At 46.7% G+C, this 16,805-nt stretch overlaps 2 protein-coding genes across 2 annotated transcripts; both read left to right on the top strand.

The window, feature by feature from the left end:
* Nucleotides 1-3,413: 3,413 nt before the first annotated feature.
* LOC117195241 (inner centromere protein-like) lies at nucleotides 3,414-3,873 on the top strand. The gene is made up of 2 exons (XM_033399869.1): nucleotides 3,414-3,565; nucleotides 3,629-3,873. Exons 1-2 carry the CDS (start codon nucleotides 3,487-3,489, stop codon nucleotides 3,820-3,822), a joined length of 273 nt encoding a protein of 90 aa, XP_033255760.1. The 5' UTR covers nucleotides 3,414-3,486; the 3' UTR covers nucleotides 3,823-3,873.
* An 8,327-nt stretch (nucleotides 3,874-12,200) lies between these two features.
* Nucleotides 12,201-12,653, top strand: LOC117195238 (inner centromere protein-like). Its single transcript, XM_033399864.1, has 2 exons — nucleotides 12,201-12,347; nucleotides 12,411-12,653. The coding sequence occupies exons 1-2, from the start codon at nucleotides 12,269-12,271 to the stop codon at nucleotides 12,602-12,604; spliced, it is 273 nt and encodes a 90-aa protein (XP_033255755.1). The 5' UTR covers nucleotides 12,201-12,268; the 3' UTR covers nucleotides 12,605-12,653.
* Nucleotides 12,654-16,805: the final 4,152 nt, after the last annotated feature.

Raw genomic sequence — 16,805 nt, 5'->3', positions numbered from 1 at the left:
TTTTGTGTGGCTCTCTCACCGGCATTCGAGTCTTGCTAAATTGTCTGCACACACGTTTGGTCCGGGGGAAGACAGCAAAATTTTCAGCAGGGGGGAAGCCCTGCCGTGTGCCGTTCCGAGTCGTGCCCCAGTTTTTGGAGAGGCGACGTCGGTGCTACCGTGAGTGCCTGCTGGTCTTGCAGTTGCAATTGCTGGGGCGTCTGCTGTTGGTTCCTGCTTCTGCTTCCTCCAGAGCGTCCTCCCAGGATATCGTTGATGGAATGCTTTGTGTTCATCTGCTGCTGCTGGTGGTGGCTCCCACATGGGATGTGTGGTGGCAGACCAGGCCACCAGGGCACTCCATCGACGGGATAGAGGGGATGCTGGCAAGGGACCTGCGGCCAGGTAAGGGCTGTCCAGGAGTGAAGGGGCGGCGGCGTCTAGGTGTTGGAGCTGCTGCGGCAGACCGGAAGTCAACAAGTTCAACACAGACTAAAGAAGATTCTCGAACAAAAGGTTCGTTTCTTTTATTAACTTCAACTTTATGCGAATGAGCCGTTCGTTTTAATCCTCGACGAGCTGCATGTTTGTTAGGAAAGGGAATGCTGCCAATGCCCTGTGCTGTGGGACAGCATTGAACCGCGCAAAAATTTGGCGAAGGAGTACACTGAAACTTAGGATGGATTTGGGGCCACTGCTGATCTATGGCAACAACAGAGATTTAAACATAAGCTTGATTCATATTTATTTTGAAGGATGATATGATGCGATGCGAGTGCAGAAAGTCCACGCCGGTTAGGAGCTCACGCGAGAGACGCTACCATGATCGGGATCCCACACAATAGCTAGATAATGCTCATGGCAGGAAGTGGGACATGTGGACGCGGTAAGGGAACCGTTTTCCCAGATTCGTAGATCTGGTAGATACGGTTATTCTCAATAATTCTGCGCTTTTAGTTTTCTCGTATCATTTAACTAGATACTGGATACAAAATTAAGTTTCTCTAGCCTTTAAAGTCTCTGGGATCTAGGCGCTCATCGGTTCGCACAGACGGACATACATACATGGCTAAATCCATTCGGCTATTGATGCTGATCAAGAATATAAATACTTTATGAGGTCGGAAAAAATTAAAATTATCTACCCTTGAAGGAAAGTGATTCATCAATCGGATAAAATTATGAGTTCGGAACTGAGGGTTATTCTTCATCGGCTTAACTCAGGCTGTTGAGCTGTTTCAATTGAGGGTTTTATTGGTAGATTAAGTGGGTTCAGGTGAAGAGGCGACTCTGAGTAAATGCTTAAAGTACGCTTGTAAACATCAAATAAAACTTCCCATTACATTTTTATACCCGATACACAAAATGAGTATTGGGGTATATTAGATTTGTGGTAAAAGTGGATGTGTGTAACGTCCAGAAGGAATCGTTTCCGACCCCATAAAGTATATATATTCTTGATCAGCATCAATAGCCGAGTCGATTGAGCCCTGTCTGTCTGTTTGTCTGTCCGTCTGTCCGTCCGTCCGTCTGTCCGTCCCTATCAGCGCCTAGTGCTCAAAGACTATAAAAGCTAGAGCAACGACGTTTTATATACGGTCTTCTGTGATATGTCACTGCTACAAGTATATTTCAAAACTTTGCCCTGCCCCCTTCCGCCCCCACGAAGGGCGAAAATCTGTGGCATCCACAAATTCAAAGATACGAGAAAACAGAAAACGCAGAATCGTAGGAGATGTCCATATCTTCTAGAGACCAAAATCTAAACCAGATCGTATTATTATTATAGCCAGAATCAAGAAAACAATTTTATTCTTTCTCGCTCTGTCTCTCTCTAACACACAGGTTTCATGGTCGGTTTTGCCAATTGCAAAATATGAGCTCAGGGATCTCAGAACCTATAAAAGCCAGAGCAACCAAATTTGGTATCCACACTCCTGTGATATCGGACCTTGACCGTTTCGTTTCAAAACTTCGCCACACCCCCTTCCGCCCCCGCAAAGGACGAAAATCTGGGGCATCCACAAATCTCAGAGACTATTAAGGCTAGAGTAACCAAATTTGGTACACACACTCCTTTAAGATGTCACTATAAAACGTATATCTCAAAATTTCGCCCCACCCCCTTCCGCCCACACAAAGGACGAAAATCTGTTGCATCCACAATATTGCAGATTCGAGAAAACTAAAAACGCAGAATCATAGATAATCATAGATCATAGATCTATCAGATTGCTGAATCTGGATCAGATCAGATCATTATTATAGCCAAAAGGAACAAATCAATTTGCACTGGCTACGCAGCACCCGACGTCACGCTCAGACTGATTTTCTGTCTCTCTCGCACGCACTCCTTGTCGTGTCGTTTAATATTAGCGGCGTCTGCCGGAGGAGAGCCATACTGACTAAGAAGCTGGTACAGTTGACCGGGGCCAAGAAGAAGATTCTGCCACCGCCGCCGAAGACAAAATACACATGGGACATGCTGCACGAGCCACCGATGACGAGGGCAAGGTCACCCACAAGCGTCCGCCAGCACCCACCTGGAGTCGCAGTAAGTTAGCGTTTTCCTTAGCCAGTGTCTGATCTAATCTAAAATTTTGTGACCCATTTTCAGGCCATGAACGCGGCGAAGCGATTGCCATGCAGAGCCACTGTCCCACCGATGTCATCGACAGCTTCTTCTCGGTGGCCCCCACCACTCCGGACCTGAAACTGATTTTCCCCAACATCGATCCCAGCCAGCTGAAGCGCAACTCCAGCGTGCTCTGGTCCACGCCCCCACGCTACTCGGAGCTCCCAAAATACTAGTTATACACAAACACGTATGTATATAAAATAATCCCCTGTTTTTATACCCGATACTCAAAATGAGTATTGGGGTATATTAGATTTGTGGTAAAAGTGGATGTGTGTAACGTTCAAAAGGAATCGTTTCCGACCCCATAAAGTATATATATTCTTGATCAGCATCAATAGCCGAGTCGATTGAGCCATGTCTGTCTGTCCGTCTGTCCGTCTGTCCGTCCGTCCGTCTGTCCGTCCCCTTCAGCGCCTAGTGCTCAAAGACTATAAGAGCGAGAGCAACGATGTTTTGGATCCAGACTTCTGTGATATGTCACTGCTACAAGAATATTTCAAAACTTTGCCCCGCCCACTTCCGCCCCCACAAAGGGCGAAAATCTGTGGCATCCACAATATTGCAGATTCGATAAAACTAAAAACGCAGAATCATAGATAATCATAGATCATAGATCTATCAGATTGCTGAATCTGGATCAGATCAGATCATTATTATAGCCAAAAGGAACAAATCAATTTGCAGTGGCTAAGCAGCGCCCGACGTCACGCTAAGACTGATTTTCTGTGTTTCTCGCACGCACTCTTTGTCGTGTCGTTCAATATTAGCGGCGTCTGCCAGAGGAGAGCCATACTGACTAAGAAGCTGGTACAGTTGACCGGGGCCAAGAAGAAGATTCTGCCACCGCCGCCGAAGACAAAATACACATGGGACATGCTGCACGAGCCACCGATGACGAGGGCAAGGTCACCCACAAGCGTCCGCCAGCACCCACCTGGAGTCGCAGTAAGTTAGCGTTTTCTTTACCCAGTGTCTGATCTAATCTAAAATTTTGTGACCCATTTTCAGGCCATGTACGCGGCGAAGCGATTGCCATGCAGAGCCACTGTCCCACCGATGTCATCGACAGCTTCTTCTCGGTGGCCCCCACCACTCCGGACCTGAAACTGATTTTCCCCAACATCGATCCCAGCCAGCTGCAGCGCAACTCCAGCGTGCTCTGGTCCACGCCCCCACGCTACTCGGAGCTCCCAAAATACTAGTTATACACAAACACGTATGTATATAAAATAATCCCCTGTTTTTATACCCGATACTCAAAATGAGTATTGGGGTATATTAGATTTGTGGTAAAAGTGGATGTGTGTAACGTCCAAAAGGAATCGTTTCCGACCCCATAAAGTATATATATTCTTGATCAGCATCAATAGCCGAGTCGATTGAGCCATGTCTGTCTGTCCGTCTGTCCGTCCGTCTGTCCGTCTGTCCGTCCCCTTCAGCGCCTAGTGCTCAAAGACTATAAGAGCGAGAGCAACGATGTTTTGGATCCAGACTTCTGTGATATGTCACTGCTACAAGAATATTTCAAAACTTTGCCCCGCCCACTTCCGCCCCCACAAAGAGCGAAAATCTGTGGCATCCACAATTTCGACGATACGATAAAACCAAAAACGCAGAATCGGTGAGGATGACCATATCTTCTACAGTGCAAAATCTGAACCAGATCGAATAATGATTATAGCCAGAATCAAGAAAACAATTTCATTCTTTCTCGCTCTGTCTCTCTCTAACACACAGGTTTCATGGTCGGTTTTGTCAATTGCAAAATATGAGTTCAAGGATCTCAGAACCTATAAGAGCCAGAGAAACCAAATTTGGTATCCACACTCCTGTGATATCGGACCTTGACCGTTTCGTTTCAAAATTTCGCCACACCCCCTTCCGCCCTCGCAAAGGATGAAAATCTGGGGATATTCACAAATCTAAGAGACTATTAAGGCTAGAGTAACCAAATTTGGTATCCGCACTCCTGTTAAATTTCACTATAAAACGTATATCTCAAAATTTCGCCCCACCCCTTTCCGCCCACACAAAGGACGAAAATCTGTTGCATCCACAATATTGCACATTCGAGAAAACTAAAAACGCAGAATCATAGATAATGACCATATCTATCAGATTGCTGAATCTGGATCAGATCAAATCATTTTTATAGCCAATAGGAACAAATCAATTTGCAGTGGCTACGCAGCGCCCGACGTCACGCTCAGACTGATTTTCTGTCTCTCTCGCACGCACTCTTTGTCGTGTCGTTTAATATTAGCGGCGTCTGCCGGAGGAGAGCCATACTGACTTAGTATCGGGTATAACCGTAGAGTTGCGGTGTCCGCAGCAACTCACAACGTTCCCCCTCGTTTCTTCTTTCTTTAGCTCAAATTTTGAGCCATACGCAGCTTGGCACAGTTTCGATGTCTTAAACTCTATACCCTCGGTGGTCAATATTGGTACACTCGATGTATCGGAAGAGGACATTTTGGTGGCAATTGATGAATTCGATAATTCTAATAAACCCGACTGTGATGGCATTTCTGCCTTCCTGCTTCGCAACTGTGTTGTAGCGTTCTGTGAACCTCTCAAAATTCTATTCACAAATTCGCTGTTAACGGGTCAGTTTATTGGTAAGTGGAAAGCTGCCACGATTACGCCAATTTTTAAGAGAGGTACCAAAAATCTCATTTCCAATTATAGACCAATTGCCAAACTCAGCAATGTTTCAAAACTTCTAGAGCGAATCATTGCCAGAAAAATCACCTTCCTCATGAAATCCTACATTAGCCCAAATCAGCATGGTTTTATGCCGGGTAGATCAACAACCACTAATCTCATTGCTTTCAGTAATTTCTGCACTCGTGTCTTTGAAATGCACTCTCAAGTCGACGTTGTGTATACTGACTTTGCTAAAGCCTTTGACAAAGTCTCCCACTGGGCTTTAATAGCCAAGCTGTATCGGTTGGGGATTCATTCCTGCCTGCTCAGTTGGTTTAGGTCGTATCTTGAGCGGCGAGAGTATGTCGTATTGATAAATGGAAAGCCTTCGGCCCCTTAGGGCCAGTCGGTGAGTGAGAGGGAGAAGTGCCCACTCGAATTGGTTTCGTAACATTACGGAGTCAGCAAGCAAGTTAGTTTGTCCATTTCGGACTTATTTTGTATATCGTTTGTATGACACATAGCCAAGTATTTGTAGGAATTTTATACATATATTTCATTTAGCTACTCTTTTAATGTGGGTGATTATATTATGGTATTTGCGGGTAATGATAGTGTTTTAGCCAGTAAGTGAATAAACTTTATAATGTATTAATCTACCGCTTTGCTTTCGCTGGCAAATTCCCCATGTAGGACACCCCGGACAAAGGGGCCATTCCGTCATTAAATCGAACGGTTTGGAATGGCCATGGTAGGGTGGGCGACACGACCTCGACAACACCAGAGGCGGAGTTGAGATACCTTTCCAGCACACATCCACAATTCTATTCAGGGATAAACAGTGTCTCCCGGTTAAGCATTTTCGTCGTGACACGCTACTTCATTCGCGGTATTATGCGTATAGGCCACCAGCAGGAGGGGGGCAAGAACATCACTCCAATAGCCGACGAGCAGAGGCCGGAACCCCAAAGCGTGTGCTTCCCTTCGCTGAATGACAGCTAGCCTGGCAGGATTTATATACACAGACGTGCGTAGATGACACGTTACATCTATGAATCATAGATATAGTATTATAACTAAAAATTGGCGCCCAACGTTGGGCCACACCTATTCAGGTGCGACACCATCAACACTGTGACATCCTTTTTTTTTGTCTTTAAAACTTCCCGATTCAGCATAGACGGCATTGACCAAAATTGTTTCTCTGGAAGTGGTCATTGCTCAAGAATATCTTCTTTTCTCAACACCAAGTAGAGGGCTTGTCAGACGATTCGGAAAACGGAAGCAGAAGTTTTGACTTTTCATCCGGCCACGTCTGAGGAGCGTTTCGAAAAGTGCATCGATCTTAATAATACCCTACTTTTTCTGAGGCAGGAGTCTTAAACATGGTCTTTCGGGCGCATAGGACTGCAGAGGGAATCTCGTTTACTTACGGAACACTGCCCACGGCTGAAGGACTGTGCGGAAGGCTTAGCCATTGCTGCTGATGAGCTTTAGCGCGTTGGACATACTCGGATTAATCTTGATTATAGAATTCCGTTGGCCACGAGTGAAATCAGAAGCAGCATGCTCATTTCAAGTGTAGAGTGCCGAGCCGAGATGTTTGGACGACAGCGGCGCGAATCAAAGCAGCAGCTGGCCACGGCTCGCGCATGCAGTTGTTGTTGGTTTTGATTAGACAGCGACAAGTGCAAGGCGTCTGCGCGCCTACACATTCTTTTCATTTTCTTTTGTGCTTAGGAATTGGGGTCTCAATTAGCATAGGGTCCGTTTCGCATGGGGATTAGCTATGCGTAAGGCAACAATTTTTATGACTTTATTTTATCGTATCATATTCTTTGCGTTCTATTCTTGAGGTTTACATTCCATGTGTGTTATTTGGTAGGGCTGTTGATTTGCTAGCTCTCTCGCTGTACAAGGGAAGCGAGACTTGAGAACAGCTGTGCCGTTTGCTGGGCCATTGACCCTAAGTTGGCAACGTAGGAAGCTATGAATTATAACACGAGGAATCAGTTCTCTTTGCAATTTGAGTTCACGTACAATTACTTATTATTTTTGAATTTTTAGGTCATCTTAGGTTTGCTAGCATAAGTTATCTGACTTTTAACTAGAATACTTAATTTAGTTTTACTATTAACACATTTTTAACTTTGGTTTTGTCTGCGTTTGATAAGTAAGTGTTTAGGTTTTGTCGTGTAGTTTTTGTGGGACATATTTTTGTCAGGACAGTTAGCAATTAAGTTTGATTTATTTTTTTTACAATGGAGAACCCCGATAACGAGCCTGAACCGGCTCCGGCGCCAAAATGCCAGTTGTGTGGGAAAACTTTGGCTTCGGCTCCTACATTGAAAACAAAGTGCAGCCACGAGTTTCACAAAACTTGTATTGAGTCACATGTCAAGACCCATACTACCTGTCCCACATGCAAGACGCTATGCGTCGAAAGAAGTACTCCTCATAATACCAGGTCCCAGGCCAGGCAAAACGATGCAGCAGCCATAACCGCTGAAAGAGTTAGTAGCATGGTTACACAGGCCATCAGCACGATGCAAAACGAGGTGGTAGCCCAGCTCACGGACAAAATGGCTCAAATCATTCAGTCCAGCATAGCAGCACATTTCCAAGAGACTGGCAATAGCATTCCTCAAGGGAATAGACGTGGGGAAGCGGATAATCCGGTCCAACAAAATAGGGACAGAGAAGGGGAGGAAACATTCCGACAGGGACTGAATAGTCAGTATTCAGCACAGTTTACGAGCTACGACCGTCCAAGCAGTGCAGTCTCAGATCTGAGTCAGCGACCGGACAAAGTCGCCCATATCTTCAATAGTTGGAAATTACGTTTTAATGGGACCCAAGAAGGATTGAGCATTGATAATTATACCCGATACTCAAAATGAGTATTGGGGTATATTAGATTTGTGGTAAAAGTGGATGTGTGTAACGTCCAAAAGGAATCGTTTCCGACCCTATAAAGTATATATATTCTTGATCAGCATCAATAGCCGAGTCGATTGAGCCCTGTCTGTCTGTCCGTCTGTCCGTCCGTCCGTCCGTCCCCTTCAGCGCCTAGTGCTCAAAGACTATAAGAGCTAGAGCAACGATGTTTTGGATCCAGACTTCTGCGATATGTCACTGCTACAAAAATATTTCAAAACTTCGCCCCGCCCACTTCCGCCCCCACAAAGAACGAAAATCTGTGGTATCCACATTTTTAAAGATACGATAAAACCAAAAACGCAGAATCGGTGAAGATGACCATATCTTCTACAGTGCAAAATCTGAACCAGATCGTATTATTATTATAGCCAGAATCAAGAAAACAATTTCATTCTTTCTCGCTCTGTCTCTCTCTAACACACAGGTTTCATGGTCGGTTTTGTCAATTGCAAAATATGAGTTCAAGGATCTCAGAACCTATAAGAGCCAGAGCAACCAAATTTGGTATCCACACTCCTGTGATATCGGACCTTGACCGTTTCGTTTCAAAATTTCGCCACACCCCCTTCCGCCCCCGCAAAGGACGAAAATCTGTGGCATCCACAAATCTCAGAGACTATTAAGGCTAGAGTAACCAAATTTGGTACACACACTCCTTTAAGATGTCACTATAAAACGTATATCTCAAAATTTCGCCCCACCCCCTTCCGCCCACACAAAGGACGAAAATCTGTTGCATCCACAATATTGCAGATTCGAGAAAACTAAAAACGCAGAATCATAGATAATCATAGATCATAGATCTATCAGATTGCTGAATCTGGATCAGATCAGATCATTATTATAGCCAAAAGGAACAAATCAATTTGCAGTGGCTAAGCAGCGCCCGACGTCACGCTAAGACTGATTTTCTGTCTCTCTCGCACGCACTCTTTGTCGTGTCGTTTAATATTAGCGGCGTCTGCCGGAGGAGAGCCGTACTGACTTAGTATCGGGTATAAATTTAGAGTTGCGGTCTCCGCAGCAACTCACAACGTTCCCCCTCGTTTTCTCTATAGGGTAGAGGCTTTGACGCATCAGACTCTCGACGGAAATTTTCCAGTTCTGTGCAGTAACGCCAGTCTGCTTTTTGACGGAAAGGCCTGAGATTTTTATTGGCGTTACCACAAGACTTCCGGATCGATGAGATGGGACCGGTTATGCCAAGCCCTAAGAAAGCAGTTTAGGGATTCTCGAACCGATGTGGATATCAGAGAAGCGATAAGGGACAGGAAGCAAAAAGAAAAAGAAAATTTCGATTCCTTCCACGACGCCCTGATACAGCTGATGGATGATTTGGAAACTCCCATGTCAGAGAAAGCGATTGTGGAAACTTTACGGCGCAATTTGCGACCTGAAATTAGACATGAGCTCCTGAATGTCCAAATCGACTCCGTAGAACGTTTGAGAGAAGTCTGTCGTAGAAGGGAGGGTTTTCTCGACGACGTTAGGCGGAGTCATGGGTACCAGAAATTGATTCCTTTCCGGAAACAGGTTGCGGAATTGGTAGAGGAAGCCCAATTAGAGGAGGCCTCCGAATTCTCGGATGTAGAAGAAGAGGACGAGGTGGCAGCCATGGCACTGATTTGCTGGAACTGCCGAAAGGAGGGGCATCGCTACCACGATTGCGATAGCAAAAGGAAAATTTTTTGCGTTGGTGCGGAGCACCTAATAAATATAAGCCGTCGTGTAGCAAATGCCAAAAAAACGGCAAAGTGAACACCCAGCCTCGCCAGCCGGTCAGTGTTCAGCGCAAGCAGTCGAGTGCAGAGGCGAAATCCCAGTAGGGATACTTAAAACTACCGCCCAGCTTCCGTCTGAGAAATCAGAGTCCGACATACACCAAGCTTTAGTCTGGCCACAACTAGTCCATGCCAGATCCCATTGTCTTTTCACCAACGACCAACCCACAAGGAGTGCAAGAAGGATGAGAGCGTTCCGGAAGGCGGCGAAAGCGATAAATTGCATTCGTTACAAGCAGAAGGACAAGCGTCCATATGCGGAAGTTCGCCTGTTGGATCAAACGGTCCTTGGTTTATTGGACACCGGAGCAGCTATGAGTGTTATAGGCGGAAAGTTAGCAGAACGCGTAATCCAAAGCCGAATTCCTTTTAAGAGAGGAGTTGTAAATGCTTCCACTGCGGATGGACGGAGGCAAGAGGTAGTGGGACGACTGCGGACACCGGTGCAGTATAAGGGTGCAGTGAAGGACCTTGAGCTGCACATTATTCCATCGCTCAGCCAGGACTTGTATTTAGGGATCGACTTTTGGTCAAGTTTCGATTTATTACCACCCAGCATGTCGCTGGCAGAGATAGTTCATGAACCGCAGAACCTCAGCCGAGGGGAAATGGACCAGTTGCAAGCGACCATCAATTTATTTCCTTCGTTTTCCGTTTCCGGTCTAGGAAAGACGGCTCTGCTTTCGCATTCAATTGATGTAGGTGATGCAAAAGCCGTGAAGCAGAGACACTTCCCTGTATCTCCTGCGGTAGAGAAATTGTTATATGCGGAGATAGATCGGATGCTCAGCTTAGGAGTGATAGAGGAATCCGATAGTGCGTGGTCATCACCGGTAGTATTGGTGCAGAAGCCAGGAAAGGTGAGGCTATGTTTAGATAGTAGGAAAGTTAACGCGGTGACCAAAAAAGACGCGTATCCGTTACCACAAATTGATGGGATTCTAGGACGTCTTCCTAAGGCGTTGTTTATTTCGAGCCTGGATCTTAAGGATGCCTATTGGCAAGTTCCCGTAGAGCCGAGCTCACGCGATAAAACAGCGTTCACGGTTCCGGGGAAACCTCTCTACCAGTATAAGGTAATGCCTTTTGGTCTCACTAATGCTTCGCAGACCATGACAAGGTTGATGGACAAGGTAATTCCGGCCAGTTTAAGAAATGAAGTTTTTGTGTACCTGGACGACCTTTTGATTGTGTCGGACAGTTTTGAGTCACATCGGAGGGTGTTGAGTGAAGTGGCAAGTTACATAAAAGCGGCAGGGTTAACGCTGAATGTGGAGAAAAGCAAGTTTTGCATGAAGTCAGTGCGGTATTTGAGGCATATAGTAGGCGAAGGGGTGATTCGTACAGATCCGGATAAGATTTCGGCCATGTCCGATTTTCCTTTGCCAAAATCCCTAAAGTCTCTGCGTCGCTTCCTAGGTATGGTAGGCTGGTACAGGAAGTTTATAAGCAACTTCGCATCGGTAGCCGCGCCTCTCACGGACTTGCTCAAGCCCAGACAGAAATTTTCAATGACTCCAGAGGGTCAGGAGGCTTTTGAAAAGTTGAAGGAGATGCTTTGCTCAGCGACAGTTTTGCGTAGTCCTGATTTTAGCAAACCATTCTATGTTCACTGCGACGCTAGCAAGACAGGCGTTGGGGGAGTGCTGGTGCAGAAGACGCCGGAGGGGGACGAATATCCGATTGCGTTTGTATCGAAAAAACTCAACAAAGCCCAAAAGAATTATTCGGTCACCGAACAAGAATGTCTGGCCGCAATAGTTTGCATAAATAGGTTCAGAGCTTATATCGAGGGGCATGAATTTACTGTAATCACTGATCACGCCTCTTTAAAGTGGCTCATGTCACAAACTGACTTACACTCACGTCTAGCCCGATGGGCATTAAAGCTGCAGAGTTTCTCGTTTAAAATCGAGCATCGTAGCGGCAGGCTTAATGTGGTTCCGGATGCTCTTTCTCGCGTAAATGAGGAGGAAGTGGCGACTCTAGACGCGAGCAATGTGTTGTTGGTGGATTTGGAATCGCCAGAATTCAAGGCAGAAGATTACGTGGAGATCGTAGAAAGGGTTAGGGCCAATATTGATAAGTTGCCAGATCTCAAAATTGTAGATAACTTGTTGTATCGTAGGTCAGATCACGCAACAGGAGAGGTGCTACATGATGAACACATGTTCATTTGGAAACTCTGGATTCATCAAGGGTTAGTGGTTGACGTTAAGCTGGTACAGTTGACCGGGGCCAAGAAGAAGATTCTGCCACCGCCGCCGAAGACAAAATACACATGGGACATGCTGCACGAGCCACCGATGACGAGGGCAAGGTCACCCACAAGCGTCCGCCAGCACCCACCTGGAGTCGCAGTAAGTTAGCGTTTTCTGTAGCCAGTGTCTGATCTAATCTAAAATTTTGTGACCCATTTTCAGGCCATGTACGCGGCGAAGCGATTGCCATGCAGAGCCACTGTCCCACCGATGTCATCGACAGCTTCTTCTCGGTGGCCCCCACCACTCCGGACCTGAAACTGATTTTCCCCAACATCGATCCCAGCCAGCTGAAGCGCAACTCCAGCGTGCTCTGGTCCACGCCCCCACGCTACTCGGAGCTCCCAAAATACTAGTTATACACAAACACGTATGTATATAAAATAATCCCCTGTTTTTATACCCGATACTCAAAATGAGTATTGGGGTATATTAGATTTGTGGTAAAAGTGGATGTGTGTAACGTCCAAAAGGAATCGTTTCCGACCCCATAAAGTATATATATTCTTGATCAGCATCAATAGCCGAGTCGATTGAGCCATGTCTGTCTGTCCGTCTGTCCGTCCGTCCGTCCGTCCATCTGTCCGTCTGTCCGTCTGTCCGTCCCCTTCAGCGCCTAGTGCTCAAAGACTATAAGAGCGAGAGCAACGATATTTTGGATCCAGACTTCTGTGATATGTCACTGCTACAAGAATATTTCAAAACTTTGCCCCACCCCCTTCCGCCCACACAAAGAACGAAAATCTGTTGCATCCACAATATTGAGGATACGAGAAAACTAAAAACGCAGAATCATAGATAATGATCATATATATCAGATTGCTGAATCTGGATCAGATCAGATCATTTTTATAGCCAAAAGGAACAAATCAATTTGCACTGGCTACGCAGCACCCGACGTCACGCTCAGACTGATTTTCTGTCTCTCTCGCACGCACTCCTTGTCGTGTCGTTTAATATTAGCGGCGTCTGCCGGAGGAGAGCCATACTGACTTAGTATCGGGTATAACTGTAGAGTTGCGGTCTCCACAGCAACTCACAACGTTCCCCTCGTTCTTTCTGTTTTGTTCTATGGAAATATAAATGAAGTTTAAATGCATTTGCGAAAAGTAATGCAAGATACCGCACGATACCACTTCCATTCCACTTGATTCCCTCTGACACTAATACCCAACTGCTTAAGAACTATTAAAGCCGCCGGCGTGCTCAATTCAATTTGGGTTCGTTGGTATGGTCCGGCGATCCGCAATCGTCGGCTATGATACCTAGTAATGTACATTTGCCGAACGAGATTCTTTTCCTAGATGACTGTTTTAGTATGGGCTTATCCAAGTAAATAATGTTTTTAATAGGCTAAATAAGATTTTAGACTTAATTTTTGTTAGTTCGGATATAGATTGCCATGTTACATGTTGCGAACTCCCCATCGCGGAATGTGACATGCATCATATGCCGTTGGAATTCTTAGTCAATTTCCATTTTTATTCGCCCTGGGCGGAACCATATTATGAATGCTTCTTTTCTAGTGTAAGCCTGAATGCTTGTGTGGTTCGGTTGTCCTTCTTGAAGATAATTTAATTTTTATTGGGCCAACATCGAAAGTAAATGAAACAGAGATAAACAGATAAAGGTACATAAAATAAAATCAAACATAAAACGCAAATAAAAATTCCAAATTCCAAAAATATAGGTACATTTTAGTAGTAATTTCGATAGATAATCTCATCGTGGATTCGGCCACATGCGACTTTCACGTGGCGACGGGAGCTTCAATTGATTGCCAAATCGAGGCCTCTCCTCCTGATTGACCGCCTGCTTTGACGGTGTGTTGGCGGCCGACGCCACCGAATTGTGGTTTACGAGGACATGGCGAATTCATGGCACAGCCACGCGATTGCGCTGATGCTGAGCCCCGCCGACGGGCAGCACTGAGGAGCGACTCGTGGGCACAAATTCGTCATAGGAGATCCCGGCTTCGCGGTCATTTTCAGTGGTCTCATCGGTCATATACTCGGAATCGCTGGGCGATCTTGTATCCGGCACCGCTGATTTTGTGCGTGGCTTCTTTTTCGAGCGTGTGCCAAGGCTGCGTCTGCCCAATCCCCCGCTGCGACGCAATGTGTTGTCCAGGACGCGGACCCGCCTTAGTGGCGACTTGGACGCCTTCAGCTGGCTGTTGGCCAGCCGATACCCCGAAGAGCTGGCGGCTGCTGATGGATTTAGTCGCTTGTGCAGATTCCCAGTGCTCTTGGTCATATTGGGATTGATCAGCTGGATTGTTGGGGTCTTGCGCAACGACATTGTCGAGGTCGACATTGAGGACATGTTCTTCAAAGTTCGGGGCGTGCGAGGGGCTGTTGAACCGGCAGTCGGCGGTGGCATCATCAATATGCTGCTGCTGCCCGTCCTCGTGGTGGGCGGGGCCTTCTTGCGGGCCGAGCTCTGCTTGGCCTGCCGATAGTTCTCCCATTCGCCAGCCATCAGCTCCAGTATGTTCTCGCCATAAACCAGAAACGGGCCATGCGATTGCACCTCATAGGCGTGCACCAGTTCAGTGATCTGCTGCTCAATCTTGGGCAGCTTCGAGATGGCTTTGCGTTCCTTTTCCTCTTTAAGGAGCTGGCCGCCACGATTTTTGAAACGATTCGGCTCGTTGGCCTTTGCCTCTAGAGCCTGCATGCGGGACCAAAGTTCTGCACGGCTCTCGTACAGATCGAAAATCTCCTTGTTGCACGTGTAGAAGCTCTTCAGATCATCCAGCTCCAGCTCGTGCAGCTCCAACAGGTCTTCGTTGTAATACTTATTGTAGTAGTTGGAGAAACGCTTGCGCTCCTGCTGGCTCTTGAGCGTTAGATCCCACCACTTGCTTATCTCGACGCGCAGCTGCTCGATGAACGTCTTGGGGTTCTGGATGCGCAGTGCCTGGCAGCGCTGCAGCTCCGAATGGAGGATGTCATAGGTGCGCTGCGTATTCTCGGTGCACTCGCGCACTCGTCGCATGGCGCTTTCGTCCGTCTCCTGGAGGCGATCCCACAGAACGTAGATCTTCTCGCGCATGTCATGGATTTTGGAGCGCAGCTCCTGGATCTGCTCGGCATAACTGTTGCGCATCTGCCGCAGCCGCTCTAGTGTCTCTGGTGTTAGATTGTGGCTCAGATCGTTCAGTAGGCGATCCTCTGCATCGGTCTGGGGCATCAGCTCGAGCATCGTCATGTCATGCTTGATGGCCTTGCGCAGCTGGTCCAGCTCCGTCTGGCGCACTGCGCGCTGAGAGCGCAGGTTGTCGAGATGGTCGCGAAAGCCGTCCATCTCATCGGGCAGGGGCAGCGGGTCCGCCAGTAGAGGGAGCGGCAGTGCGCCCAGCTCTTCGCAGAGCTGCTCCTGCTGGAGCAGCAGCTCCCCGATCTCCGCCCGACGTTTCGAGAGCTCCTCGCGCAGATGCTCAATGCTTTTGTCCAGCTTCAGCTGCCATATGATCAGTGGCACATCGTCGGGCCTCTGACAAATGTCCACCGTCTCATGGAGGAGTCGGGTGAGGTCGCTGGCCTCGGCTCGGAGTGCGGCTATGTCATCCAGGATGGCCACTTGCTTCTCCCGCGACTCGGTCAGCAGGTCCGTATAGAAATTATCCGCGTGCGACTTGAGTTTGTGCAGAAAGTCCTCGCATGTCTTCGGCTCGAACATGAGGGACCACATTGAATGGAGCTGCTCCACATGCTCGCCAGTCATCTCAAGGATCTCTCCCTTGATGGAGGTTGGGTCAACCATAGCCAATAGGAATGGGTCTTGTATTCGCGAATGGAAGGAATTTATTTGATGTGTGCAGGATTTCGATTGCACAATGTGTTGCTCAAGGAAAATGCCTCCGCACAGATAAGTGACGCCTCTCGTGTTGGCACAAATTGCACAATGAAAATTTAGTGTGCTTGATTTGACTCATGACTCAAAGCACAAAACAAGTTGATTCTGATTGATGTGCGGCCAAAAAAACACCTACTTTATATTGCAAATAAGTTCCTTCAAGGTTTTCCAGTTGTAAAGATAATTTAGGATGAGAAATGTGTTTACTAAAGCAGAATGCCACCGCACAGACTCGAATGACGCCAGACAAAATTTCGGTAAATTCAAAATGATGCTATTAGGGATAATATGTTAAATGTTAATTGGGCTTCTGTTCTCTCGCATCCTAGTGTAGACACGTCCTATAATGTTTTCCTGCATACGGTCCGTCGTATTATTGGTAACAATGCTTCCAAAAGGGTGCATGGCTCCTATAGACTGCCGTGGTATACGAAGGGTCTTATGAAATATAAGAATCTTCGTAATAAGTACTTTAAACGATTTGGTAAGACCCGGGACCCTGTAGATTGGGCAAGGTATGTGCAACATAAGAGGGAGTTTGCTTTTTTAGGCAAATTTTTGTATAACCAATATATTGCCGACGTTGAGAGGGAACTTTAAGTCAATCCCAGGTCTTTTTGGCATTTTATAAAGTCCAAAAGGTCAACGAGCTCTCTTCCTTCCGTTATGAACCTGGGCAGCTTAAGCGCTAATACG

This window comes from Drosophila miranda, unplaced genomic scaffold (assembly GCF_003369915.1).
Source record: "Drosophila miranda strain MSH22 unplaced genomic scaffold, D.miranda_PacBio2.1 Contig_AX12_pilon, whole genome shotgun sequence".
NCBI lineage: Eukaryota > Metazoa > Arthropoda > Insecta > Diptera > Drosophilidae > Drosophila > Drosophila miranda.
This window is presented reverse-complemented; position numbering and strand designations above follow the sequence as displayed.